This window comes from Macaca mulatta, chromosome 8 (genome assembly GCF_049350105.2).
Source record: "Macaca mulatta isolate MMU2019108-1 chromosome 8, T2T-MMU8v2.0, whole genome shotgun sequence".
Taxonomy (NCBI): Eukaryota; Metazoa; Chordata; class Mammalia; order Primates; family Cercopithecidae; genus Macaca; species Macaca mulatta.
Genome location: NC_133413.1, coordinates 152,662,193 through 152,689,363, shown reverse-complemented (window position 1 = coordinate 152,689,363; position 27,171 = coordinate 152,662,193). Strand labels below are relative to the sequence as shown.

General features: G+C 55.3%; 1 protein-coding gene across 50 annotated transcripts in view; it reads left to right on the top strand.

The window, feature by feature from the left end:
• TSNARE1 (t-SNARE domain containing 1) overlaps positions 1-27,171 on the top strand; it is a 209,225-nt gene that overhangs the window by 76,030 nt on the left and 106,024 nt on the right. For 37 of the 50 annotated variants that reach the window (XR_013397487.1, XR_013397486.1, XR_013397477.1 and 34 more), the window contains 5 exons: positions 310-387; positions 1,224-1,293; positions 14,661-14,751; positions 18,447-18,521; positions 18,994-19,050. Coding sequence is in view for 38 of the 50 variants with exons in the window: in XM_077944192.1 (XP_077800318.1) it covers positions 310-387; positions 1,224-1,293; positions 14,661-14,751; positions 18,447-18,521; positions 18,994-19,050 (371 nt within the window). In the remaining 12 variants the exon portion in view is untranslated. The remainder of the gene's footprint in view (positions 1-309; positions 388-1,223; positions 1,294-14,660; positions 14,752-18,446; positions 18,522-18,993; positions 19,051-27,171) is intronic. The other 13 variants (XR_013397485.1, XR_013397484.1, XM_077944200.1 and 10 more) reach the window with 1 other exon arrangement.

Below are 27,171 nucleotides of genomic sequence, written 5' to 3'. Positions count from 1 at the left end.
TGCTCGTAGCTGCCGGGCACACACGCCAGCTGCTGCGGTGTACGGGAGCTCAGGGTGCAGCCTTTCTGAGGGACCACCCCCTGCCTTCCTCTCCTTTCTTCCAGCTCGTGGGTACTTTGAAGGCAGGCATGGGTGTCCAGCCCTGACCCCAAGGTGGCCAAGCCGCAAAGAACCCCTGAGAGGGATTCAGGGCCACTTTGCCGCCTCTCAGGTCCCTGCCCCTGGGGACTGCCCGGAGCGGTTAGCAGAGCTGGGCCTGCAGGCTTCACCCTCAGCCTGTGTTCTCTCCTCCTCCCTGTCTTCTCCCAGCCACCCAGGTCGATCCGCGTGACCTCCAGGAGCTGTTCCAGGAGACGTCGGCCAACGTCTTCCGAATCAACTCCAGTGGTGAGTCTGCGTCTGGCCCGGGCCTGCCCCTCCATCCAGGTGCCCTGGACCCCGACACGACGTTGGAGTCGAGGGTGCTGGTGCATGGCATCCCCCCTCAGGCTGTCTTGTGGTGCAGTCCCGGGTTTCTTGGGTGGGAAGGAGTGAGCGCTGGGTCAGGGCCGGGTGCCGCTTCCGCCGGCCGCTCCTGCCCGCTGCTGGCTCCTCTCCCTGACCCCACGCTGCTCCTTGTCAACACCTTTTGTGTGACCTGGATGGAGCCCAGTGGAGGAAGGAGCATCCCAGGGCCGCTCAGACTTGCAGACCGGAGGTCACTGCAGGAGTGAGCAGAGCCTTCAGTCCTTAGGGACACCTTAGCCTCTCAGAGGGCCCTGTTGGTGCACATAACTTGTGAAACTCTGGGCTGGGTCTGTGACTCTCCCATCTCTTCAGTGTGGTGAGCAGAGTTCCCAGCGAAGCTGTTGCATTTAGATCTTTGAGAGCAGGGACGAGAGCCACGTGTCAGATGGCCAGGGGAGAGGTGAGGGAGCAGGGTGGAGAGAAGCTGTCCCCAGAGCCAGGGCAAGACTGCTGGAGGCAGCTCCTCAGAGCCCCTGACTGCACGTGGGCCTGAGCGCCTGTCGCAGACCATCTGGGGAGGGGTCCTGGCTGGTGTGACCTTATGCTGAGGTCAGTGTGTGCCCTGGTCTCCAGGCCACTTAGGTGGTCTGCCCTGGCTCAGGCACTGGTCCTTGGGCTCTGCTCACCCTGTCCTGGCTGTAGTGGGCCACCCATGTGGAGTAGCAGGGGCAGGGAAGCTCCTTCTGCCCTCACCCTGTCCCTCTTCTCTCGGGCAGTGACCTCCTTGGAGTGGAGCCTTCAGTCCTTAGGGACACCGAGTGACACGCAGGAGCTTCGGGACAGCCTGTGAGTGTGCGGGCCACGGCATCTCCATGCCTGGGCATGGTGCATGTTGGGGGGCAGGGGCAGGAGTGTAGTCCTGTACCCACATGCTTTGTCCACACAGCTGCCTGCCCACAGCTGCCTGGGCACACGTGTGCGCATACATGCACACACACCTACGGATAAGCCTAGTCAGTGCTGTGAACCTGAGACTGGGCTCTCAGCCTGCAGGTGCCCGGGGCACGCAGGTGTACCCCGCCCCGACGTGGAAGCCTCAGTGCACCTGTGCATGCCCCAGTCACGCGCATGCGTGTGCTAAGGTGGGGGGGTGCGTGCATGCCGGCACATGCTTTTCCCTGCCAACGTGCTCCAAATGTGTCTTTCACGTCTGAAGGCTCCCTGTTGGGGCCTGCTCAGCTGTGGACACGGGAGGTGAGACCGATGTGCCATTTGCACAGCCATGGGCTAGGTTGGAGTGGGGCGTCCTGTCTTGCTTCTGCCCTTTCTGGGGAGCTGAGCCTTGGCGGGCTCCCACTGGACTTTCCTTGAGGGGTGCCTAGCAGCCTGCCCTGGGTTGGGCTGGTCTGGGATGGGGAGAGGTGCCTTGAGTGCTGTCTGCTAAGCCTGAGCCCTGGCTGGGCTGGGGAGGGGAGGGAAGGGAGCATCTGTCCCAGGTGTGGTGAGAGTGGCACTCTGGGGTCCGAGGGGACCCTAGCAGTCTATACCTTTGCCCTCCATCTGGTCCCCGCTGCACTTGCTGCTGTGACCTCCCATGCTGGCCTGTGTCTCGCCCTGCAGTGAGCAGGATGCCTGCAGCCCCAAGGACCCCAGCCAGCCCCAGGCCACTGCATTGGGATGTTGTCCTCAGACTCCCCTGTGCAGAGCTGGTGGCCACACCAGCCTCGCGCCCTGAAAGGGCCAGAACTGAGGAGACTGGGAGGGCCACGGCTCCCACAAGGGTGGAGGGTGCTGGAGTCTCTGCTCCTCCTCACAGTGGCTCCATTCAATATACATAGGCGCCCTGCCACACAGCCTCACGCTCCAGCTGCAGAGCACCCTTTGCAGATGTTCAGGGCAATTCTATTCTTAGCCTTTTTTTTTTTAAGCCCTTTTATGAAACTGAAACTTACTGTTTTCTGATGTGACAGTGACGTAGGCTTGTGATGAGGAATTTGGACACAGGACGCCTGGGAACCACTGTTAGCATGTCAATGTTCCTTGCCAGCCTTCCTCACACCCGTGCATATTCGCAGAGTCAGAGCTCAGCGAGGGACTCTGGACCTGCTGGTCACACCCGGGCTCTGGGGTCCTCGGGCTCAGGAAACGCGTAGCCTCTCAGAGGGCCGTGTGGATGCACGTAACTCGTGTAACCCTGGGCCAGGTCTGTGGCTCGCCCATCTCTTCAGTGTGGTGAGCCGAGTTCCCGGTGAAACTGCTGTGTTCAGGTCTTTGTGCCTCTGCCCGGCTCCTGGGTTAGGTCACAAGGGCCAAGTGGGACGGGCACTTCGGGACCCTGGCCCTCATGTGCGCATCCTGGGCCGCCCGGCCTGGTTAGCCGAAGACCGACACCACCCGCTGTGGGCCTTGGAGAGGAGAGAGGGCCCCAGCGTGGGGGAGGAGACTGTCCTGGTCTGAGGACCGAGTATCCCAGCACCGTGGCCCTCCCCTGGGCCAGCCTCAGCTGTCAGGTCTGGACACTCTTGCCTTAGTACTTTTCTAGTCCTCCCTGTGTGGCCGGCTGTGGTCCTAGCCTGCTTGTCATGGCTTATCTAGAGCCTTCTGTGGCCCCTCGGATGCTCCCATATCATGGACTGTTAATGTTTAAAAATAACTTTTGAGACCGACATGATTGCCAGTTCTGTATTTCCTCCACATTGACGAAGTCGCCAACTAAGGACATTTAAAGGATATACCTTCATCCATGGCCGCCATCATTTCATCAGGGAAGAGGCTTTCCAGCCCTGCAGTGTAGGAGGGACCTAGTCTCAGGAGGGAGGGTGGTCCTTCCACCTGAATACATTCAGCTTCAGAAAAACCTCGCCAGGTAGGGCCCATTTCCCTCATCCCATGCAAGGCTGATGTGGCCAGGTCATTTCTGTCCCCTGCCTGCAGACCCCACCCTAGGCCTCCCTGTCACAGACCCCCACACTGGAGTCCAGTGGCCACATTGCAGTCCCGTGGGCGGGGCTCAGTGGCAGCTCGGCTCACACACTCCTGTCTGGGCTCTATTCCCTTCCACCCTGGGGGCCGTCACCATGTGTAGGTGGTGTGTGGGCCAGGTCACCCCATGGTGTGTGGCTGTCAGAAATACTCGTTCCTTGGTGCCAAAAAGAAGAACTAGTGTTCAGACAAAGAATTTTCTCAGCAAGGCAATTTTACTTTCTGCAGAAGGAGTGCTGCCTGTTAGCAATCCTGCCACGAGAGCACAGTTGAACAAAGAAAGGCAAGAATATTTATCCCTTATGCATTGGGTCCTTTAGACCTGATTGGCTAACAGCTTAAAACTTTCCTGAATAGGTAAAGGCAAAGGAGAACAAAAGGAAAAGAGGAAGTTGCCTGTGAAAGAACTTAGAAAAGTAGTCACATTTCCAAATAAGGACGGCGTGTAGGCTGTGAGCCAGGACGTGTTTGAGCATGTTTAGAACAAGTATCTTGGTTAAAGTACAAGGACATAGGATGTACTTATTCCCTTATATCTAACAGCTACATAGAATAGGACTTGGCAAAGAGTTATTAGTATAAAAGCAAGGAGGCTTGAAGGAAGTTAGGTTTTTTAAAAAACTATTATTTGTAACACTTACGATTTATTCTTTAGTAAGAAGGGGAACTTTGAAGGGGACATTTTTTACTTTCCACAGTGCCACAGAGGACCCGCTCCCCTTGGAGCTTTTGGACTTGTTCCTGTGGGCCGTGTTCTCTGATCTGCCTGGGGCACGCGTGTTCTCTGATCTGCCTGGGGCACGCGTGTTCTCTGATCTGTCTGGGGCACGCGTGTTCTCTGATCTGCCTGGGGCACGCGTGTTCTCTGATCTGCCTGGGGCACGTGGGGGTTTGCTGATCTGCCTGGGGCACATGTGTTCTCTGATCTGCCTGGGGCACGCGTGTTCTCTGATCTGCCTGGGGCACGCGTGTTCTCTGATCTGCCTGGGATGTGCGTGTTCTCTGATCTGCCTGGGGCACGCGTGTTCTCTGATCTGCCTGGGGCACGCGTGTTCTCTGATCTGCCTGGGGCACGCGTGTTCTCTGATCTGCCTGGGGCATGCGGGGGTTCGCTGATCTGCCTGGGGCACGCGTGTTCTCTGATCTGCCTGGGGCACGCGTGTTCTCTGATCTGCCTGGGGCACGCGTGTTCTCTGATCTGCCTGGGGCACGCAGTAATGCCTCCCTCTCACCTCCCTGGTTGTGGTGAAGGTGTAGATTGAGTGGCCCTAGTGGGGGTGCATTAGAGGTGGCTGCTGAGGGTCTGCTGGCCCGCTGCCCAGCATGCAGCGATGGGAGTGGGGTCTGGGTGAGCTGGGCTGCTACTCCACGTGAGGTGTGCTCTTCTTCCCGGCCCGGGATTTTTATGTCAGAATCAGCACCAGAAGGGCTCAAGGAGCCTTGGATGACGTTCATTCAGCACCGCAGGCTCGTGCTTGGCAGCTCTTTCAGGGGCTTAGTCCTAACAGCCCGCCTCCTACAGTGAGAGCTTAAGCAGGGCAGGGCCATGATCCATGTGTGCGGTTCACCCCATCCCACTGGATTGAAGGCAAGTCCCTGTGGCAGAGGGGTGGCCAGCAGGGTGTGAAGAGCTGACCTCCTGCAGTGCCCGATGGAGGGCTCTGTGAGGGGGCCAGAGAGGGCTTACAGTGCCCTCCATATGTAAAGACAGACCCATTTGCCAGCTGGTGCAGAATTGCACCCCTCTGTCCCTCTGTAAGGATGGACCCATTCACCAGCTTGTGCAGAACTGTGCCCCTCAGTCCCACTGAGAACGCACCCATTCGCCAGCTGGTACAGAACCGTGCTCCTCTCCTGCTGTAAGGATGGACCCATTTGCCAGCTGGTACAGAACTGCACCCCTCTGTCCCACTGGAAGGACGGACCCATTCACCAGCTGGTGGGCATTTGGGTGACTTCATTTTGACCACGATGAATAAAGCTGTGGTGAATGTAGGTGTGTAGGTGTTTGCGTGGGTGTAGGTTTTCACCTATCTTGGATAGATCCCCAGGACTGGACTTGCTGGGTTATACGGTGGCTCTTTGTCTAACCCTTTGAGGAATTGCCGGACTTTCCAAAGCAGCTGCCCCATTTTACACCCCCACCAGCAGTGCTGGAGGGTTCCCATCTCCCCACCTCACTGTCAGCACTTGTTGTTATATGTCTTTTGGATGTGGCTCTCCTCGTGGGTGCGAAGTGGGGTCTTGTGGTGATCTCATTTGCATTTTCCTGATAATTGATAGCTTCAAGCATCTTTTGATTTGCATATCTTCTTGGAATAAATGTCTATTCAGATCCTTTGCCCATGTCCTGATTGGGTATTTTTCTTTTTACTGTTGAGTTGATTCCTTCTAGAATTTTTCTCCTCCTGTGCAGCCCATGCTCTCCAGGGCTGTCACTGGTGCTGTTTCCTCATCCGTCTCATGCTCTCCAGGGCCGTCACTGGTGCTGGTTCCTCATCCGTCTCATGCTCTCCGGGGCCCTGGCAGGTTCCTCATCCGTCTCATGCTCTCTGGGGCCTTTGCTGCTGCAGGTTCCTCATCCGTCTCATGCTCTCCGGGGCCCTGGCAGGTTCCTCATCCGTCTCATGCTCTCTGGGGCCTTTGCTGCTGCAGGTTCCTCATCCGTCTCATGCTCTCCGGGGCCCTGGCCTTTGCTGCTGCAGGTTCCTCATCTGTCTCGTGCTCTCCGGGGCCCTGGCCTTTGCTGCTGCAGGTTCCTTATCTGTCTCATGCTCTCCGGTGCCCTCGCCTTCACTGGTGCTGGTTCCTCATCCATCTCATGCTCTCCTGGGCCCTGGCGTTCGCTGCTGCAGGTTCCTCATCTGTCTCATGCTCTCCGGGGTCCTCGCCTTCACTGGTGCTGGTTCCTCATCTGTCTCATGCTCTCTGGGGCCCTGGCCTTCATTGGTGCTGGTTCTTCATCCATCTGCTCCAGCCTCTTTTCCTCTCTGATCTCCTCCCCTCCCTTGGTGGTATTGCATATCCCACAGCTCAGAATCCCTCCTCAGTGGAGCATTGGAACCCTAGGTGTCCCTCCAGCGCTGCCACCTTCTCGTCTGCTTAGGGTCCTTCTGGACTGACCTGGGGTCTCCCTGTCAGTCCTAGGCCAAAGAAGCGACCTCCAGGACCCCACCCTATCCCTGTCCTCACCGGTCATGGGCTGGCCTGTCCACTCCTCTTGAGCTGTCCCGTGTCCACGCGCTTCTCACCTTCCTTTCCACGTCCCGGTCAGGCCCAGCCTTGGCCTCTGGGCTCCTGCACTTTCTCCTCTTGGCCTCCCCACCCCTGGTCTTGCCCCTGACAGTGGATTCTATATGTAGAGCTCAAAGTGATCTTTAAAAGTGTGGATCTGATCACATCGGTTCCTGCTCAGGAGGCTCCAGTGGCCTGTCTCCCAGTAAAGTAAAACCCAGAGTCTGGGCTATGGCCTTTCAGGTCTGCCCAGCATGACCCTTGCTACTGTAGACCTGTCTCATGGCCACACCACCTGCTCCAGCCACATAGCCTCAGACTTCTGCCCGCTCTGCCCGCCTCACTTCCAGGCGCTCTCATGCCAGGTCTTGCTGGCCCGCTTGCCCTGGTGGTCACCTCCTCCACCGTGGGCGGTCCCTGGGTCTGTGCATCAACACCACTGCATTGTGTTGACTTGGGTGTCACCTGCTCATGAAGCTGAGCCGTGGTCCACATTGGAGTCACTCCTGGGGCGTTGCCGGGTCTAGGATGGGGCAGTCCACCTACTGGGAAAGGGCAGGAACCGGGAAATCAAAGCAGCCCAACCACAGGCTCTTCCCACGAGCCCCCTCAGCCGAGGGACCAGCAGGGGCACTGCAGTCACTAGGAACACGGGCAGAGGGGCAGGAGCGCGGATTAACCACTTGGGTCTGGAGCGGGTGGCAGGGTGCCTTCCAGGGCAAGTGTGTCATCTGGGAGCTGGCATGGCAGCTGGGAGAGCTCAGGGCCCGCTATCAGGGAACCTGGGCTGGTCCTGACCCTACCTCTGCCCACTCCAGCTCACCAGCTCCGGCCTGTAGGTGCTGTGACTCAGGGCCTTGTGTCCTCATCTGTAAAACACGGGTGGTCATGGGAGTAAATGAGCAGGTATGAGATAGGCAGGACAGAGGTGCTTCTAAATGACATCTTAAATAATGACAAGCAAATGAGAGAGCCTCTGTGCTCAGGTCAGTTCTGGCCCCGGCAGACTAGGGCAGGGCGCTAGGGCAAATGGGCCTTAGGTGACACACCCCCCAGGCGGCCTCGCAGACTCCTCAGTTACCTGACTGCTGGCAGCAACGGCACCACCTGGCTGGTGGTGCAGGAGCCACCGAGCTGGCAGCTGTGCAGGCCTCGCACCGGAGTGCTGGGAGGGGGATGCTTGGGTCAGGTTTCCTGCACCCTGTAGCCGCCTGCCTCGCCTCTCAGCAGAACCGTGCAGAGCTGGCTTTGTGGGGATACGTGGGTTTTGTAAAGCGGTCACGGGGCTTCAGGTGCAGTTTGATGAAGGCTCCAGTTCACTTGGTTTCTTTTGGTTCTGCTGATGCATCAGATTCAACCTCAGGCCAGCTTCTCTTGAGGCGACAAACGGGTGTTATGGTTCCGGGCATTGCATCTGTACTCCACATTGAATGTGAGATGGGCTCGCTCGCTCTCAACATACAGCTAGCGTTTCCAGCTTTCTCTGCCTCACTTGGCTCCTGGCTGAAGCAGTCCAGGGCAGGCGAGGGCCACAGGTTCACTGGCATGGGCCTCACTGTGGTGTTGGGGTCGTAAGACAGGTGCAGTCTCATCCCTGTCCCTGCACTCGATCCACTGCTATTCCCCAAGCCATGCGTGCCGCGGTGACGGAGTGGGACCCCTCCCTCGGTGGCTGTGAGGATGGATGGGGAAGTGAGACACAAGCGGGAGGTGCCCTCTATTTGCTGTTGTGGCAACTGCCCGGTGATGGCGAGTGGGAGTGCTGACATCATCAGTCCATTCTCTAGTGAGGATGGCGACTCCCTGGCTCTGACAGTGTGAGCTCCCGTGTCCTTGGGCCAAGTGCCCTGCTGGTCCTGCGTTGCTCTGTTGCCCTTGCTGAGGCACCTCGGCCTTTGGAGCAGTGTCCAGCCTCAGATTGGAGTCGCCATTTCCCGGAGGAGCCCCCTCCAGTGGGACCCACACTCAGCCTTGCTGCCCCATTGCCCCCCACAAGGCCTCCCCGTGCCAGCAGGAGTCTGTCTGAAAGTGCCTCTTTAGGATGCCTCTCATACTTCGGCGAGAGGCAGAAGTTCCAGAGAGTCCCTGATGACTCACTGTCCACTCTGGAGACCCAGGAGGTGGCCATGAGCTGTCCCCTCCCCTCGCCCACCCCATGCCACAGCGTTCAGCCGCCCGCCCCGGTGCTGCCCCCTGTGCTGCTCCTCCTCTCATGCCCCTTTCTAACTCCATATACATTTTAGAATCAGCTTGTCAATTATTATTTCTTTTTAAAAAAGCTTTCTGCAATTTTTTGGGATTACCTTGAATCTGTGGGTAAATTAAAGAACTGGTATCTTAACAATATTGTCATCCGGCCCATGGACACAGCCAGGCCGGCCTTTCATAAGAGTATTGTCATCCAGCCCATGGACACGTCCAGGCCGGCCTTTCATAACAATATTATCGTCCAGCCCACAGACACGGCCAGGCCGGCCTTTCATAACAGTATCATCATCCAGCCCACGGACACGGCTAGGCCAGCCTTTCATAACAACATTGTCATCCAGCCCATGGACATGGTCAGGCTGGCCTTTCATAAGAGTATTGTCGTCCAGCCCATGGACACAGCCAGGCCGGCCTTTCATAACAATATTATCGTCCAGCCCATAGACACGGCCAGGCCGGCCTTTCATAACAATATCGTCGTCCAGCCCATGGACACGGCCAGGCCGGCCTATCATAACAGTATTATCGTCCAACCCACGGACACGGCCAGGCCGGCCTTTCATAACAATATCATCGTCCAGCCCACGGACACGGCCAGGCCGGCCTTTCATAACAATATCGTCGTCCAGCCCATGGACACGGCCAGGCCGGCCTTTCATAACAGTATTGTCGTCCAACCCACGGACACGGCCAGGCCGGCCTTTCATAACAGTATTGTCGTCCAACCCACGGACACGGTAAGGCCGGCCTTTCAAAACATTATCATCGCCCAATCCACAGGCACGGCCAGGCTGGACTTCCATAACAACGTCGTCGTCCAGCCCACCGACACAGCCAGGCTGGCCTTTCTCTTGTTGGTGTTCTTCTCCTCTTGTTGGCTGCGACTCCATAGAAATATGTGACTTCTGTGTACTTCCTTGTATCCTGTGACCTGCATAGATTCACTCGCTGATTAGCTTCTGGAGCTTCTTTGTAGATTCCTTGGGATTTTCTTTTCTTTTTTTTTTTTTTTTTTTTTTTTTGAGATGGAGTCTCGCTCTGTTGCCCAGGCTGGAGTGCAGTGGTGTGATCTTGGCTCACTGCAAGCTCCTCCTCCTGGGTTCATGCCATTCTCCTGCCTCAGCCTCCCAAGTAACTGGGACTACAGGCGCCCACCACCACGCCCGGCTAATTTTTTTTTTTTTTTTGTATTTTTAGTAGAGACGGGCTTTCACCGTGTTAGCCAGGATGGTCTCGATCTCCTGCCCTCATGATCCACCCACCTCAGCCTCCTGAAGTGCTGGGATTACAGGTGTGAGCCACTGCGCGTGGCCAGGATTTTCTATATAGATGTACACGTCTCTGTGACTGAAGACAGTTTTACTCTTCATTTTCAATCTTTATGCTTCTTAGGTCTTTCCCCCTTATTCCTAGGTAAACTTATAATATGAGGAGTAAAAGTAGTGAAAGCACACATACCTGCCTCGTTCCCCATCTTAGGGGGAAGCATTCCATCTTTTGCTGTAAGTATCCTAGATGTTTGTTTTGTTTTTTATTTAACAGACTCTCTGTATCAGGTTGAGGGAGTCTCCTTCTTTTTTCTAGTTAAGGAAACTAGGAACTAAACTCAAGGAAGTTTTAGTCTAGAATGAGTGTTGAATTTTGTCACATGCTTTTTCTGCAGAATTTATTAAGATGTTTTTCTCCTTGTTAAATTTGCTCTGTTGATACGAGAATTACACTCACCAATGTTTGAATGTTGAACCAACCTCGTATCCCCTGGGTAAGTGCCTCTTGGTCATGGTGTACTATCTCTTTCATATATAGTTGAATTCATTTTTCTAAAATTGTATTGAAGATTTTTGCTGCTGGGCTTGTGAGTGATATGTGGGCTTCCTTCCTTTAGATGATCTGTTTGGGTTTTGTTATCAGGGTAGTGCGAGCCTCATACAATGTGTGTCTCCTGTCTGTTTTCTAGGGGATTGCGTGATACTGATCTTGAAGCCTGTTGCGCCTGTGTATTTGCAGCAATGTTTTTAAGCACAAATTGAATTCTTGCCATACTTATAGAGCTATTTAGGTTTTCTATTTCTTTTTGAGTCAGTTTTGATATAATTCATGTCTTTTAAGGAATTTTTCTATTTCATCTTAGTTGTCAAATTTATGGGCCTGATAGGATTTTGTATTTCCTTAACGTTCTTTTAATGCTGGATCTGCAGTCAGGTTCAGTCTTTCGTTCTTGACCTTGGTAATTTGCTAGTGTGGTTTTTCTTCCTCTTGACCTGTCTAGGCAGAGTTGTGTAATGTTTTGAATGCTTTTAAATTTTATTGTTTCTATTATTGGTCTGTTTGCTATTTTATTAATTGTTGAACTTAACCTTTATTATCTCTGTTCTACTTCCTTTGTGTTTAATTTACTGGCTTCTTTAGGTGGACTTTCTAGACATTGATTTTGTTGTTTTCTCTTTTCTAATACAAGAATTTAAATTTCCTTGTAAGTACTGTTTTAGCTGCATCCCTTAGCTTTGTGTGTGTGTGTGTTTAAATGTGTTTTCTGCTTGTTTGAGGTAGGAGGTACTACCTGGTACCATGGCTGTAAGTAGAGGTCTCCTCCGGGCCTTTTACTGGGACGAGCATCGTGGAAGGTGGCCCCTCTGCAGTGCCCTTCCGCCTGGCTGCCCTTCCTTGACTGGCGGCTCTCGTTCCCCACTCCCTTCATCACGTCTTGGGTTTTCTGGCTGGCAACCTCCTGTTCCCACGATGGACTTGGCAGGGGGATCTGATGCCTGGGGGGTTGCCAGGTTGGGTAAGGAGGCCTTGTTCGCTTTGATCCTGCATGGTGCTAACAGTTTGTGAGAGAGGCGCAAATGAGACGAGATCCTGCCTGGAAAGAGAAGAGCCTGACCCACCGCATACAGGAAACGGGCTGCCTTCATTCCAGCACTAATGGCTCCACGAGGATGTTTCAGCGGGGGCGTGAGTGAGAGCCCCTGACACATGGGAGTCTAGAGGAGTGGAGAGGTCAGCTCGGAGCAGAGAACAGTGTGGGCCGTGACCTGCCTGGCCCTCCCAGGGGAGTTACCTGGGCAGGTGTTGGTGCTGGGGCTTGTTGCCCATGGTGGCAGTGTGACCAGACAGCTGCTCCTGGGTCAGCAACCAGGGCTTCGTTGTCTGCATCTGGCCTAGGAAAGCGTTAAGGCAGAGTTTTGTCCGGCTCATTCAGGAGCAGCAGAGACCTGTGGGCCAGGAGTGAAGTTAACCCGGGGCGGTGTGGGGACGTGAAGTCGGAGGTGCAGGAGGCTGCCCATGTGGGCCTAGAGCCCAGGGGTGGCGTGGGGAGGTGAAGTCGGAGGTGCAGGAGGGCGGCGTGGGGAGGTGAAGTCGGAGGTGCAGGAGGGCGGTGTGGGGAGGTGAAGTCGGAGGTGCAGGAGGCTGCCCATGTGGGCCTAGAGCCCAGGGGTGGCGTGGGGAGGTGAAGTCGGAGGTGCAGGAGGGCGGCGTGGGGAGGTGAAGTCGGAGGTGCAGGAGGGCGGCGTGGGGAGGGGAAGTCGCAGGTGCAGGAGGGCGGCGTGGGGAGGTGAAGTCGGAAGTGCAGGAGGGCGGCGTGGGGAGGTGAAGTCGGAGGTGCAGGAGGGCGGTGTGGGGAGGTGAAGTCGGAGGTGCAGGAGGCTGCCCATGTGGGCCTAGAGCCCAGGGGTGGCGTGGGGAGGTGAAGTCGGAGGTGCAGGAGGGCGGCGTGGGGAGGTGAAGTCGGAGGTGCAGGAGGGCGGCGTGGGGAGGGGAAGTCGCAGGTGCAGGAGGGCGGCGTGGGGAGGTGAAGTCGGAGGTGCAGGAGGGCGGTGTGGGGAGGTGAAGTCGGAGGTGCAGGAGGCTGCCCATGTGGGCCTAGAGCCCAGGGGTGGCGTGGGGAGGTGAAGTCGGAGGTGCAGGAGGGCGGCGTGGGGAGGTGAAGTCGGAGGTGCAGGAGGGCGGCGTGGGGAGGGGAAGTCGCAGGTGCAGGAGGGCGGCGTGGGGAGGTGAAGTCGGAAGTGCAGGAGGGCGGCGTGGGGAGGTGAAGTCGGAGGTGCAGGAGGGCGGCGTGGGGAGGTGAAGTCGGAGGTGCAGGAGGGCGGCGTGGGGAGGTGAAGTCGGAAGTGCAGGAGGGCGGCGTGGGGAGGTGAAGTCGGAGGTGCAGGAGGGCGGCGTGGGGAGGTGAAGTTGCAGGTGCAGGAGGGCGGCGTGGGGAGGCCGTCCACGTGGGCCTAGAGCAGTGCTGGAGGGACTTTGGCTTTGACCGGAATGAGATGTGGAACCATTGGTGAGCTCTGAGGTTTGGACTGGCAAGATCTGAAGCGTCTTTAGCAGGATCGCTCGAGCCTGCTGTGTACAAAATGTGATGGGATGCAGTGGCGAGTGGGCCGGGGACGGGAGGCGGAGTGGAAGCCCAGGGAGAGGGACAGGAGGCTGCGTGGCAACCCAGGGTGAGGAGAGGACTGGTGGGAGCGGGGGTGAGGGGCACACTGCTTCCGCATCCTTCTCACAGTGTTAAGCCAGTGGTTGGCCGAAGAGGCATGTTTGCGAGCTGGAGGCACTGGAGGCTCTTCAAAGCCTCAGAGGCCAGCTGCAGGAGGCAGCGCTGACCAAGGCCCCGGGGAAGAAATCTCCTGTCCCTGCGGTTCCCCCCAGTCTGCGGTAACCTTATGGCTCCTTGCCCTCCTTTGCCCACACCCTCTCTAGCCTGCTGGGTGCCTGTTCTGAGGGGTACTCTTACTCCTCTGTGTGCCACAGGCTCTGCCCACCCAGGGTGGATATCAGGAGATGGGCCCTGCTCCTGTAGGCTTGGCCTGGGGCGGTGGTGCCAGGCTTGCTCCCATGTGTCGGCCCCGAGGCCTGCTTGGTGCAGGCCCTAGGTGGTGCCTGAGAGGCCTGCAGGGGCCATGTGGGCTGTACTTGAAAGGGTCACTGTGGCTCCCCAGTGTCCACCAGGCCAGGGTCCTCCCTGCACTTACTGTGTGTGCCTGCGGCCAGGCTGGGGTACGGTTGCCCTGGTGCTTCTCTCTCCAGGGATGGGGGTGACGAACCCCTAGTGGGAGACGGGCTGGTCTTCCCAGATGCTTTCGAGGTCATGCTTGGAACTGTAACCTGGGACTGTCCTGGCCTGCTTGTGTCTCACTGGGCCTGGGTGTGAGAACTGTCTCACCCGGGGCCCCTCAGAAGTGTGCAGGGGGTGAGGATCGCTGGCCTCCCTGGGCCGTGGCGCTGTTGCCTTGATTCTCCTGCTGGCTTTCTGAGGAGAGCTGACCGCGAGAGGGGCCTTTCTGCAGGGGGGGCTCGTGGCTGGGCCTCCTGTCTGTGGGGTATTTGGGGGTGGTTGCAGCGGGGGAGGAAGGTGGTCCTCACAGTGGCTGATTGGTGGGGCCCGGCTGCCACCCATCCCAGCCAGAGCTTACCTGCGCCGTCTCTCTCCGCCTGCCTTTCTGCCCCCGCCTCCCCTCCCCACCGGCCTCTTGCTGGGCGTCTGCCTGTCCCTCCCTGTCCTGGCTGTTGGGCCCCCTCCTCTTTCTCTGTGGGAGTCACTGCTGCTCTTGTCTCTGTTCCCTTCTTTCTCTGAGCCTTTGCCTCTTTCTGTTTGCTACTCTTTCCCTGCTCTTGTTTCCTCTTTGCTGTTTTCTGTCTCTGTGTGTCTCTCGGTCCCCTCTCCACCTGTCCGTCCGTCTGTCTCTGTCTCCCCCACTCTGCCCGTGCATCCCTGCTCGCTGCGCCCTTCTGGGCCCTTGCTCTCTGCTGCCTTCCTCCCCTGCCTTCGCTCCTGGCTCCTTCTCGGCCCCCAGGCACACAGCACAGCAGGAGACCAACAAGACCATCGCAGCCAGCGCCACCACCGTGAAGCAGATGGCCGAGCTGCTGCGCAGCTCCTGCCCGGTACGTTCCTGGGGGCTCGGGCTGGGAGGGAGGAGAGGAACGGACCCTTGTGCCTGTGATGGGAGCGGGGACGTCACACGAGGCAGGATACAGGGAGGCTGATATGTGTGGATGGGCACAGACTGGCCTGGCACCCAGCTTCACGTGGCTCCACGGCTCAGAACCTGTGTTCTGTCATTCGGGTAGCAGCCGTGTGCCGACCACCCGCTGGGAGCTGGTGTGGCTGCCCGCACTCTTGCTCTCCTTGGCTTATCCAGTAGTGGGGACAAGAGCACCCTGGGTCTTCCTGGCCAGGCCTTACTGGAAGCTGATGGCCCGCCATTGTTTGTTTCACCATCCTCTCCCCCGCCCTGCATCCCCTGCCCGTCTGCCGCATCCGCCACTCAAGACCACCTTCATGTACACCCTCCCTATCCCCTCACCTTCCCTGGTGCCTTACCAGACGCATGGGCCCCAGGCCAGACATATGGCTGTGGCAGTGGCCATCACCATACCCACTGCCACAGCCATCACCACTGTCCCGGCTCAGCTGCCCCAGGGCCGCTCCCTCCCTCATCTCCACCCTGTCCCCACTTCTTTTTTTTTTTTTGAGACGGAGTCTTGCTCTGTCTCCCAGGCTGGAGTACAGTGGTATGATCTCGGCTCACTGCAAGTTCTGCCCCCTAGGTTCAAGTGATTCTCATGCCTCAGCCTCCTGAGTACCTGAAATTACAGGTGCCCGTCACCATGCCCAGTGAACTTTTGTGTTTTTAGTAGAGGTGGGGTTTCACCATGTTGCTCAGGCTAGTCTTGAACTCCCGGCCTCAAGTGATCCACCCACCTTGGCCTCCTAAAGTGCTGGGATTACAGGTGTGAGCCACCACTCCTGGCCCTGTCCCCACTTCTAACCATCCCGACACCCTCCGCTCCACCACACCAGGTCAGTGCCCAGTCACTGAAGATTGGAGGGTACTTGTCACAAAGGATTAAATGCTGCCAAACCCTAAGATTTTACGGGGCAGGAGTGAGCAAGCTGCAGCCCGCTGGCCCACACCTGCTTCATGCTGCACCTGCTTCATGCATACGGTGTGAGCCACTGGCCATACCTGCTTCATGCTGCACCTGCTTCATGTGTCCAGTGTGAGCCGCTGGCTGCACCTGCTTCATGCTGCACCTGCTTCGTGTGTACAGTGTGAGCCACTGGCCATACCTGCTTCATGCTGCACCTGCTTCATGTGTATGGTGTGAGCCGCTGGTCGCACCTGCTTCATGCACATGGCATGAGCCGCTGGTCTCACCCGCTTCATGCTGCACCTGCTTCATGTGTATGGTGTGAGCTGCTGGCTGCACCTGCTTCATGTGCACAGTGTGAGCAGCTGGCCATACCTGCTTCATGTGTATGGTGTGAGCCGCTGGTCGCACCTGCTTCATGCACATGGTATGAGCTGCTGGCCTCACCTGCTTCATGCTGCACCTGCTTCATGCGTTCGGTGTGAGCTGCTGGCTGCACCCGCTTCATACTGCACCCACTTCATGCACACAGTGTGAGCAGCTGGTCATACCTGCTTCTTGAGTATGGTGTGAGCTGCTGGCTGCACCCACTTCATGCACACAGTGTGAGCCGCTGGCTGTACCTGCTTCATGTGCACGGTGTGAGCTGCTGGCTGTACCTGCTTCATGCATACAGTGTGAGCCGCTGGTTGTACCTGCTTCATGTGCACAGTGTGAGTGAGACGCCAACCTGCCCCTGCTGTAGGTGCTGCCCATAGCTGCTCTCACTGCCTTGGGAGGGCTGGGGTTGCAGGTTCAACCTGCTGCAGAGCCAGCAGCATGGATTAGCAGTCCTGCAGGGGAAACGCATGCCGCCTTCCCTGTGGAAAATACACGTGACGTGGACAGTGCTGCGTTGGGTGTGGTCAGCAGTGAGAAGGAACGGAGAGTTAGGCAGGCCACAATGTGGTGGGGCTCAGACCGCATGCCCCCATGCAAGAAAACACACAGTGTGTGGTTCTGTTTGTGTGAAACATCCAGAAAATGCAATCTCTGGAGACCAAAAGTGGACGAGCGGTTGTCGGGGTTGGGAGCAGGAGTTGGTTTTGGGGTGCCTGCAGGCAGGCGCGGGGCCCTTTCTGGCGTGATGGGGAAGTTCTAAAACTGGGTTGTGGGGATGGCTGTACAACTAAGTTACTGAACTTGACACGTAAAAGCGGGTGAATTTTATCAGATCTCAATTATACAGTAATAAAACTTGTACTTAAAAATGTAGAGCTAGTTCAAAAGTTAGTTACACTAAAAAAGCGTGTGACAGAGGCAGCAGCCCCCTGTCCAGTGATGGGGTGGCCGGAGTCTCCCTAAAGGCAGATGACAGGAGCGCTGGGAGCTTTGTGCTGAGTGGCCTGGAGCGTCTCTGTGCTCGGGCCACTCCTCATAGCCATGGCTGCCCTGCGGGGACCACTCTGTGGGGACTGGGTGCTGCCCTGGCCTGTGCCCTCGGGCGGTGATGTCAGCAGCATCATGGCCAGCACTGATGCCTGTGTCTGACCTCTTCCTCTGTAGCTTTGTTCTTCATTCTATGACTCAGGTGTGCCTGAGTCACTTACTCATTTACTCATTCATCCGAGAATACACTCTGGGCCCTCTTACGGGAGGTGCTGAGCAAGGCCCCACATGGTGGAGGGTTGCGATTCTGAGAGGTGTTTCTGTGGGGTGAGAGCAGGCTCGGGTGGTCCGCACAGGCCGTTTCCTCGTGAAGTGAATGGCTCCTTCACACGGCTTGGTGGGCGCAGTCGGTGCCTACCACATCTTTGACTTTGTGGGCCGTGGACGCTTCGATGAGATGTAGTACCTTCGATCGTGGGAAGAGGTCAAGGCTGTGATCGGCTGCTCCCAGTGCCCCTCGGTCATCAGAGGTTTACCCCAGACCAGCCCGCCTGAGCCTTAGCTCTCTCCAATCTTCTGATAGCCATGGGGTGGGTGCTGGAAGGAAGCTGTGGGTTCCTTGGTGCTCCTGCTGGTGGGCGGCGCCCACGGTGAGCCAGAGCAATGGGGCTGACCCCAGGGCTGCTTGTCCAGCCCCACCCTGGCTCAGTGTTTCTCCAGCTCCAGCTCTGGAGCAGGTGCCTGGTGGGCGCTGAGGTGTGGTGGCAAACGGCCTGGACCCTGGAGGCCATGGGGAGCCCAGGTACAGGCGAGATGCTGGGGAGGGGGATGGTTCTGGCAGTGACCCCGCCACCTATGTGACCACAGACAAGTCACTCGGGACTCAGGGCTGCGGTGTCCTGTGCTGTGGTGGAAGAGGAAGGAGTCACAGACAAGCCACTCGGGACTCAGGGCCGCGGTGTCCTGTGCTGTGGTGGAAGAGGAAGGAGTCACAGACAAGCGACTCGGGACTCAGGGCCGCGGTGTCCTGTGCTGTGGAAGGGGAGTCACAGTGCTTCTCGCGGAGGTGGTGCGGGGCCAGGTTTATGTGCCTTGAGTAGCTCCTGGCTCCGGCAGGTGGTGTTGAACCCTGAGCTGGATTTTGTGGTGCTGGTGTCCCTGGGGACCCTGGGTGTGCTTGTGGAGACAGCGGTGACACCAGGGGGATGTAGTTGATGGCGAGCCCCATTCTGAGTGTGGGAAGGTGGGACATCAGTGCGGGAGGAGGTGAGGGTGGTGGGGCCGCTGGGGCAGGGCCAAACCTCCCATGTCGTGCCAGCTGTGCCCTCTTTCTGCAGCAGGAGCGTCCTCAGCTGGACCGGCTGAAAACCCAGCTCTCGGATGCCATTCAGCGCTATGGAGTGGTGCAGAAGGTGAGGTGCAGGGGGGCCGCGGGGGCCTGCAGGCCAGGTAGGCTGGGCCTCGGTTCCCAGAGCACCCTCATGGCTGTCTTGTCCCTGTGGGCCTGGTACAGCCCCATCCCCAAAGGCAGAGAAGGGGGTCATCCTTGCACAGTTTCTAGGCAGCCAGGATCCAGACTGTGCCTCAGGGCTTGTGTCCTAGAGGACATTTACCCACGTCAGCTCTGGGGAAGCAGGAAGAACAGGTCTTACCCGACTCTGACAGGTGAGGAAACGGGGGCCCAGAGAGCTCCCATGCGTGAACAGAGGCCATCCAGCGTCTCGCTGGCAGAGCTCAGCCCCGGCCCCGGCAGCCTCTTCTGGGAGTGGCAGGCGTATTTTGCTGCACCATCGTCCAGAACCCTGCGCTCAGCTGATCATTTCTTCTCTCTTCCCCACCTTTTTTGCTCTTCCTGTGTTTCTTCTCTTGTCCTTTTTCCAACAGAAAATTGCAGAAAAGTCCAGAGCACTGCTTCCCATGGCACAGAGGGGCAGTAAACAGGTGGGTGCCAAGTAGTGACCGTGGGTCAGTGACTGTTAGGGGACACTCAGAATCCACTGCCATCTGTGCTCCATGGAAGGGCGGGGAGGGCCAAGGGAGGGGTCTCCTCTGAGGGGTGCCATGAGGCACAGCCTTGAAAACGTGGGCATTTTGACCTTTGGGCCCTGGCACAGTGCCTGACAAGGGCTCAGCTCCCAAAGAATGACTGTGGAGGGTTCCATGTGCTGGGCAGGACTCACTGGTCAGACCAGCCCTCTTGCTGAGAGCCACTGTAAAACCTGCGTTAAAACACACGCACACGTGGCCGGGTGCAGTGGCTCACGCCCGTAATCCCAGTACTTTGGGAGGCTGAGGTGGGCAGATTATCTGAGGTCAGGAGTTCAAGACCAGCCTGGCCAACATGGAGAAACCCCATCTCTGCTAAAAATACAAAAATTAGCCAGGCATGGTGGCACGCACCTGTAATCCCAGCTACATGGGAGGTCGAGGCAGGAGAATTGCTTGAACCCAGGAGGCAGGGCCGAGGTTCCAGTGAGCGGAGATCACGCCACTGCACTCCAGCCTGGGTGACAGAGTGAGATTCTGTCTCAAAAACAAAAACAGAAAAACCACAGGCACATGCACACAGAAAAATGCACACATAGATGCACACAGACACGTAGACGCACAGATAAACACAGATTCACAGAATAAACAGAGACACAGACATGCAGAGACATGCAGAGACAGAGAAATACAGACACACAGACACACAAATACATGCAGAGACACATGCAGATAAACACAGAGACACAGATAAACACAGACACGCAGACACATGCAGGTAAACACCTAGAGACACAGATAAACATAGACACGCAGACACATAGATAAACACGGACACGCAGACAAACATGCAGATAAACAGAGACACAGATAAACACAGACACACATGCAGATAAGCATAGACATGCAGAGACAGATAAACATAGACATGCAGACACAGATAAACACGGACACACAGACATGAAGAGACACAGATGAACACAGACATGCAGACACATATGCAGATAAACACAGACACGCAGAGACACAGATAAACACAGACACACAGATGCGAAGAGACACAGATAAACAGACAAACTGAGACAAACATAGACACGCAGTCAGATAAACACGCAGACACGAAGAGACAGATAAACAGACACGCACAGACAGAGATAAACGCGCAGACACGAAGAGACACAGATACACAGACACGAAGAGACACAGATAAACACAGACATGCAGAGACAGATAAACATAGACCCACAGACACACAGATAAACGCAGACATGCAGACACAGAGACACAGATAAACAGACAAACACAGATGTGCAGAGACACATGCAGATAGACACAGACATGCAGACACACACAGACACAAAAACACAGACATGCAGACACACACAGACACAAAAACACAGACATGCAGACACACAGATAGACAGACATGCAGAGACACATGGATCCAACATGGGGGAAGCGTCAGAGCAGCTGGGAACCAGGCCCAGGGAGGCACGTGTTCCCAGATCACTCAGGCTCATCATCACTTCCTTCTCACCCCCAGGACATTTGGCAGCTTGTGTCTCAGCTTATCGAGACTGAACAGCCATGGTGGCTTATAGCTTTAGTGGTCTTACTGGGCTGGAGAGTCACAAATTAGAGCCCGGGACCCTTAGGAATAAAACCCTGGAGGGGATTGCAGCCCTCAGGTTTTCCCCGGGAGGCAGGCTTTTGCTGATCCACACTCGCTGGTGTGTGCGTGACGTGAGAGTCTAAGACACCAAACAACAAGTACTTCACAGGAAAAGCTGAACAGAAGTCGGAGTGCCCTCAGAGTAGTAAGAAGACAAAAGTTGGATTTTAAGGCCCACCCAGGAGGAGGGACTCTTGTAAACACAAGTTCTGCTTGAGACAATGAGAGATGACGGTAAACCAGAAGCAGACCAGCCCTGACCAACCAAACCTAAAGCATAGCCAGGAATCATGTCTATGTGGTCTCTCCAAAGACAGAGGACAATTCCATCATCTAGAATCTCTGCAATTTTTCATACAGTGTTTGAGATTTAAGCCAAAGTCATTAGGCATCACAGGGACCAGGATCCAATGACTAAAGCCAAGGAAAAACAGGAAGTAGAAACTGACCAACAGGTGATGCAGATAATCAAATGGTTGGTCGGACACTCAGCTTAAAATACCTACAGGTTGAGCATCCCTAACTTAAAACTCCAAAATCCAAAATCCTCCAAAATCGGAAACTTTTTGAGTGCTAACATGATGCACAAAGGAAATGCTCTTTGGAACATTTAGGTTTTTGGATATTTGATGAGGAATGTTCATCCAATAAGTACAATGCAGATATTCCAGAATCTGGGAAAAAAAATCAAAAATCTGAAAACAAGTTCAAAATCTGAAACACTTCTGGTCCCAAGCGTTCCAGATGAGTGACACTCAATCCGTTTTATTAACATGTAAAAGGAAATAGGAAATGGTATAGACTTTTACCAGAGAACTTACATTTTATTTTAAAAAGGGAGTTCTAGTATTGAACAATACCATAACTAAAATTAAGAATTTAGTGGGTTAGCTAACTCTCCACATAGACAAAGCAAAAAAAAGGATTAGTGAATTAGAAGGCAGGGCATAAGAAAACTTATCTGGGATGTTGAATATTTATTAAAAAATTAAATCCATAATTTAAAAATATCCCGCAAAGAAAACTCTAGACCTCAATAGCTGTATGGGTGAATTTGGTCCCATATTTGAGCAGTAGCTAGCAGCAGTTTACACACACACACAGAGAATACGGCGGGGAGGAACACACCTTGTCTGCCTCAGAGGCCCCAGTAGCTTGATTCCAGATTCTTACGAGGATCCCAGGAAGGAAAATAACATGCTAGTCTCTCTTACGAACATAGAGACAAAAATCCTAAATATTAGTAACTTCAATCAATCAACGTGTAAAAGGATGATACATCATTATAAAGTGGGGTTGATTGTAGGGATGCAGGGCTGATTTGCATTCAGAGTCTGGGTATGATTCACCACGGAATACAGAAGAAGTGAGGAAATCTGTACAGGTTATTTCAACAGATAGGAAAAGCACTTGATAAAATTCAACACTCAAGGAGGCTAAAAAAAATCCTGGCAAACTAGGAATAGATAAGAATGCCTTTAATCTGCCAAAAGGTATCTTCAAAAACCCTACAGTTAACGTTATACTTACTGAGGAGATGTTAAAATCTTTTCTCCTAAGATAGAGGATAAAACGAGGGCATCTAGTACTATTGTTTCTGTTCCCCATTGTGCCAGAAGTCGTATCCAACGCAGTATGGCATGAAAAAAAAAGTAGGATTGAGAAGGAACTGTTTCATAGACAGCACGATTATGTCCATGGAAAATCCGGACGCATCTGCAGCGTGCTGTTAGAATTCATCAGTGAATGCGGCAGGACAGGTCAGTAGACAAGAAGACATTGTGTGTGCTGGCAAAAGACAGTTTGGAGAGGAAATTTAAAAACTGATATCATAATTTATTACAATAAATTTCTTCAAAAAATTCTATGAGGAGCGGTTAAGGCCTCTACATTAAAAACTATGCCACATTACTGAGAGAAATGACAGATGACCTGAACCATGCAGGGGATACTGTGTTTACGGAGATGTCAGCTGTCACCCAGTGGATGACCTGAACCATGCAGGGGATGCTGTGTTTACGGAGATGTCAGCTCTCACCCAGTGGATCTGTAGGCTCAATATAATCCCAGTAAAGTTCCAGCAGGTTTTCAGTGTGTGTGTGTGTGTGTGTGAACTGTCAAGCTGATTCCAAAATGTATATGGAAATAGGAAAGACCCAGAATAGTGAAGATAATTTTGAAGAACAACGAAAGAGATTTATACTGTCAGGTATTGGAACACACTATAAAACACAGAAATAAAAACAGTGTGGTGTTTGTGCGAGGCTAGACACACCAGCCTGTGGACACATCAGCCCGTGGGACAGAGTGAAGACCGGACACAGACCACAGATACGTGGCGGCTGGGTTTGCGGCCGAGGCGGACTGCCCTGCCACGGGAGGTGGGTGATTCGTTCAGGGCTTGATACGGATCACTCGGATGTTTGAACTGGAAAAAAGGACCCTTCACAAACAACTCACCCTGTGCAGAAAGCACTTCCAGCCAGACCACAGACCCACGTGTGAAAGATAAGGCAGTAGCACATCCAGAAGGCACCATGGGAGGCTCCGTTGATGCCTTCATGGTGGGCAAGTATTTCTTACACAGACGCACAAGTGCCACCCACAAAGGAGAAGGTCGACACACTTTGTTAAAATTATACCCCAGTAAGAGAGTGCAGCCCACAGGACAGGGGAGGGTGTGTGCACAACACGTGTGAAAAGGACTTACATCCTTAATATATAAAGATATCTTACAGATCAATAAGGAAAGGGCAGACAGCTCTATCGAAAAACAATAAAAGGGCAGCAGCCTTCCACTGGCACCTCAGAAGAGGATTCCAGGTGGCTCATAAGCCTGTGAACGTGTACTTGGCAACATGAGTTATCAGGAAAATGGCAAAGAAACCCGTGGCGGTGTATCACCACACACCACACCCACACAAATAACTAGAGCAAACACGAGTGAGAACCCCTGCAAAAGCCGGGTGTGGGCCTGCGTGCAGGTCGTTGCACTCTCATCCCTTACCGGTGGGGTGTGCCTCTGCATCACCACTTTGAACACTGTTGGAAAATATCTGTCAAGTCCAGCATTTTCTTACCTAGGGTCTTGCAGTTCTGCCCAACAGACATGCATATCTGCGGGCCCTTCATATCCATGAGTTTCACATCCGTGGATTCCACCAATCACAGACTGAAAATATTTTTTAAAGAATGGCAGCTGTTCTGAACATGTACAGCCTCTTCTCTTCTTGTCGTTTCTGAAACAATACAGTAGAGCAACTATGCTATTTACTACACAGCATTTACATCATATTAAATATTATAGGCAACCTAGAGGTGATTTAAATATATGGGAGGATGTACGTAGGTTGTATGAAAATACCAAGTCATTTTATATCAGGGACTTGCGCACCCACAGATTCTGGTGTCTGTGGGAGTCCTCGGCCACTCCGTGGAGACAGGACAACTGTGTGTGTTGACAGAAGTCATGTGGGAGAATGCTCATAGCAGCACCCCATACAGTGGTGCAGCCTGGAACCCCGCCCGGTCTTCCCCAGCACAGGGAAGCGGCACCTGCTGAATTCATGCCACAGGGGAATGCAGAGCAACCAAAAGAGTGAACTGTGGCCACCACGCCCACTGGTGATGCCTTGGACATAATGCTGAGTCCAAGAAGCCTGAGACCCAAGGGGATAGATTGTGGGATACCATTTCTGTAGTGCTCAGAACCACCCCCCAGTGGACAGTGTTAGAAGTCGGAGCTGGGTTCTCCTCTGTTGGGGGCATGGGATGACAGGTGCTGGAGGGAGGCCTCGGGGGTCCTGGCCAGTGTCCTGTGTCTTGGCTGGGACATGTTTCCTTTGTAAGCAGTCATAGAGCTATACTCTTTGCACCTGGCATTGAAACATAGACGTATTGCCTTTCGGAAGAATTTTCTTTTAAAAAGGTGGGGAGTGGCCAGTAGTGCTTCTGAGAAATCACGGAAGGTTAGATTATTTCTAGGAATTTGCAAACTATAAATGATGAGATGATATGCAACCCTGTTCAGCAAAAGGCCTGTTGCCAAGTTGATGCTGGGCTGACGTGGGGGACTTGGGGGCTGCTGCTCACAGGCTGGGCAGCCCTGGCAGGGGCGAGGGGCACTGGCTGCCTTCCCTGTCCCCTGCCTGTCTCCCCTGGGTGTGCGGTGGGCAGCTCAGCCTGTCTGGAGTTGGAGATCCTGGCTGTGGTCAGTAGTTTCCAGCTGGGTCGAGGGTCAGCCTCAAACCCAGCTTGGGCTCAACCAGTGAGCAGCACCCCAGTCCCTGGGGCAGCGTCGGAACGGCCCCAGTGGCAGATCACGCTCTGTCTCTGCCGTCACCGGCCACCTCAGCCTAAATTTCCACCAGGACTTTGTGTGTCCCCAGCCAGGCTGCAGAAGTGAAGATGCGCTTCACTCTCACTGGCTGGCTGGAAATTCCCTAGACACGCCTCCCTGTCTGGGGTAAAGGGCTGGGGGTCACCCCTTGTCTCTGGGTCCAGTTCCCTTTGATTTAATGTGGGACTCGGGGAAGCATTGCCACAGCCATGTCCGTCCTGACATCCTGGGCTTTGCCTCCAGAGACTCCACCAGCTACATGTTAAAAAAAGAAAAGCGTAGGGACTTTATAAACATCGATAAATTTGACGTTATAAACATAGAGTCTGTTGCTGCTTGGAGGAAACAGTGAACTACCGGGGGTTCCTGAGAAGACACTGCTGCTCCCGGTGTGGGCGCCTCTCGCCCTGGCCCCTGCCCGCCCTTGGTTCGGAGTGCATGAGAAAGTGGTCTACTTCCCAGAGCCTCCGAGAGCCCCGGGCGCCGGCCTCAGGTCCCTGCTCTCTGAATGCCAGCAGAGCGGAGTCTCTTCCCACGGGAAACCGCGTGCGCCCTGTCTCCAGCACTCACGTTAGAGCGTGTCTTCCCTGCTTGTCGGAACAGGGACCCAGGCCCTGAGCCCTGTGGGGAGGAGAAAGCCTCCTTTGTGTGTCTGCCTCTTGAGCTGGAAAACTATCACAGGGCCGTCCCCTCTGCGCTGGCCCCAGCACCTTGCCAGCAAATCCCTAATCCCAGCCTCGGAGCTCAAGACCCAAATTGGGCCTTTGTGCGGAGAATAAAGGAGCGCTTTGTGAGCCTTTCAGGAGGAGGCCGCAGAGGCACCCGGGCATCTAAGCCATCTCTTCCTCCCCTGGCTTTTGTCCTGCACTGCTGGGGAGAGCAGCACCAGGCCCCTGATCCTCCCGCTGCAGAGGTGAGGGAGACCGAGCACCTGTGGGGTCTCCTCTGGCCTGCACCCCAGCCCTGCCACCTTCCTGGGCGTCCACACGGCTCGTACCCCAGCCCTGCCGCCTTCCTGGGCGTCCACACGGCTCTCACCCCAGCCCTGCCGCCTTCCTGGGCGTCCACATGGCTCGCACCCCAGCCCTACCACATTCCTGGGCATCTACACGGCTTGCACCCCAGCCGGGCCATCTTCCTGGGCATCCACACGGCTCACACCGTAGCCCTGCCGCCTTCCTGGGCGTCCACGGGGCTCCCATCCCAGCCTGGCTGCCTTCCTGGGCGTCCACATGGAGCCCTGTTTGCACCCCCCTCCCGCCCCTGCACCCTCCCCATCCTTCCGAGCTTCCCCCTTCTCCACATGCGGGAGGTGGCAGCAATCCCAAGGCACAGATCCGAGGCAGGTCTCCATGGGTGCCCAGCACCCTCTGCCCGCAGCTCCTGGGGAGCTGTCATTGAAACCCCCAAGTCCAGGGAACGTCGCACAGAACGTCCCGTGGTGCCTTCTCCACCCAGGCGTCTCACTGGCCCGCATTAGCTGGCCTAGAGGATTTCATTGTAGGAGGGACCACATTTCCACATTTCCTCCGGCCCCCTTGCCTGTGGCTGTTTGCTGTCAGGGCCGAGGGCATGTCCCTGCATCTCCATCCCCGGACACAGCAGCTGGGCTGCCCCAGGGACCTCTTAACCTCAACAGTTTACTATGTTTACCTGGGGCCTTTGACTTTACCCAGGCCATGGGATCCTAGTCAGTGGGGCTGTTGTAGAGCCTGTCACTGTTGGCAAGCGGGAGGCTGTGCTCAACCCTCATGCCGCTCTCCGGGGGCGTGTATGGCCGTGTTCCCCTTGGGGGAGCATCTCTGCCCTGTAGCTTATAGCACTTGGGAAAAGCACAGCTCAACCTGGTTTCCCACCTGAGTCAGAGTACGGCATCTTGCGGCATCTCTGCGGCACGCTGCGGCCTCACGTGCTTCACCTCGAGCTCTCTGGGCGACAGTAGCACGTGGTGAGGTCAGCTCCATTCCCTGGAAGTGAAGCTGGAGGCTCAGGGAAGCTGAGGACCCTCCCCAGGCCCCCAGGAAGTGAGGGGTAGTGTTCCTGAGCCCTTGCGCCTCAGGAGAGC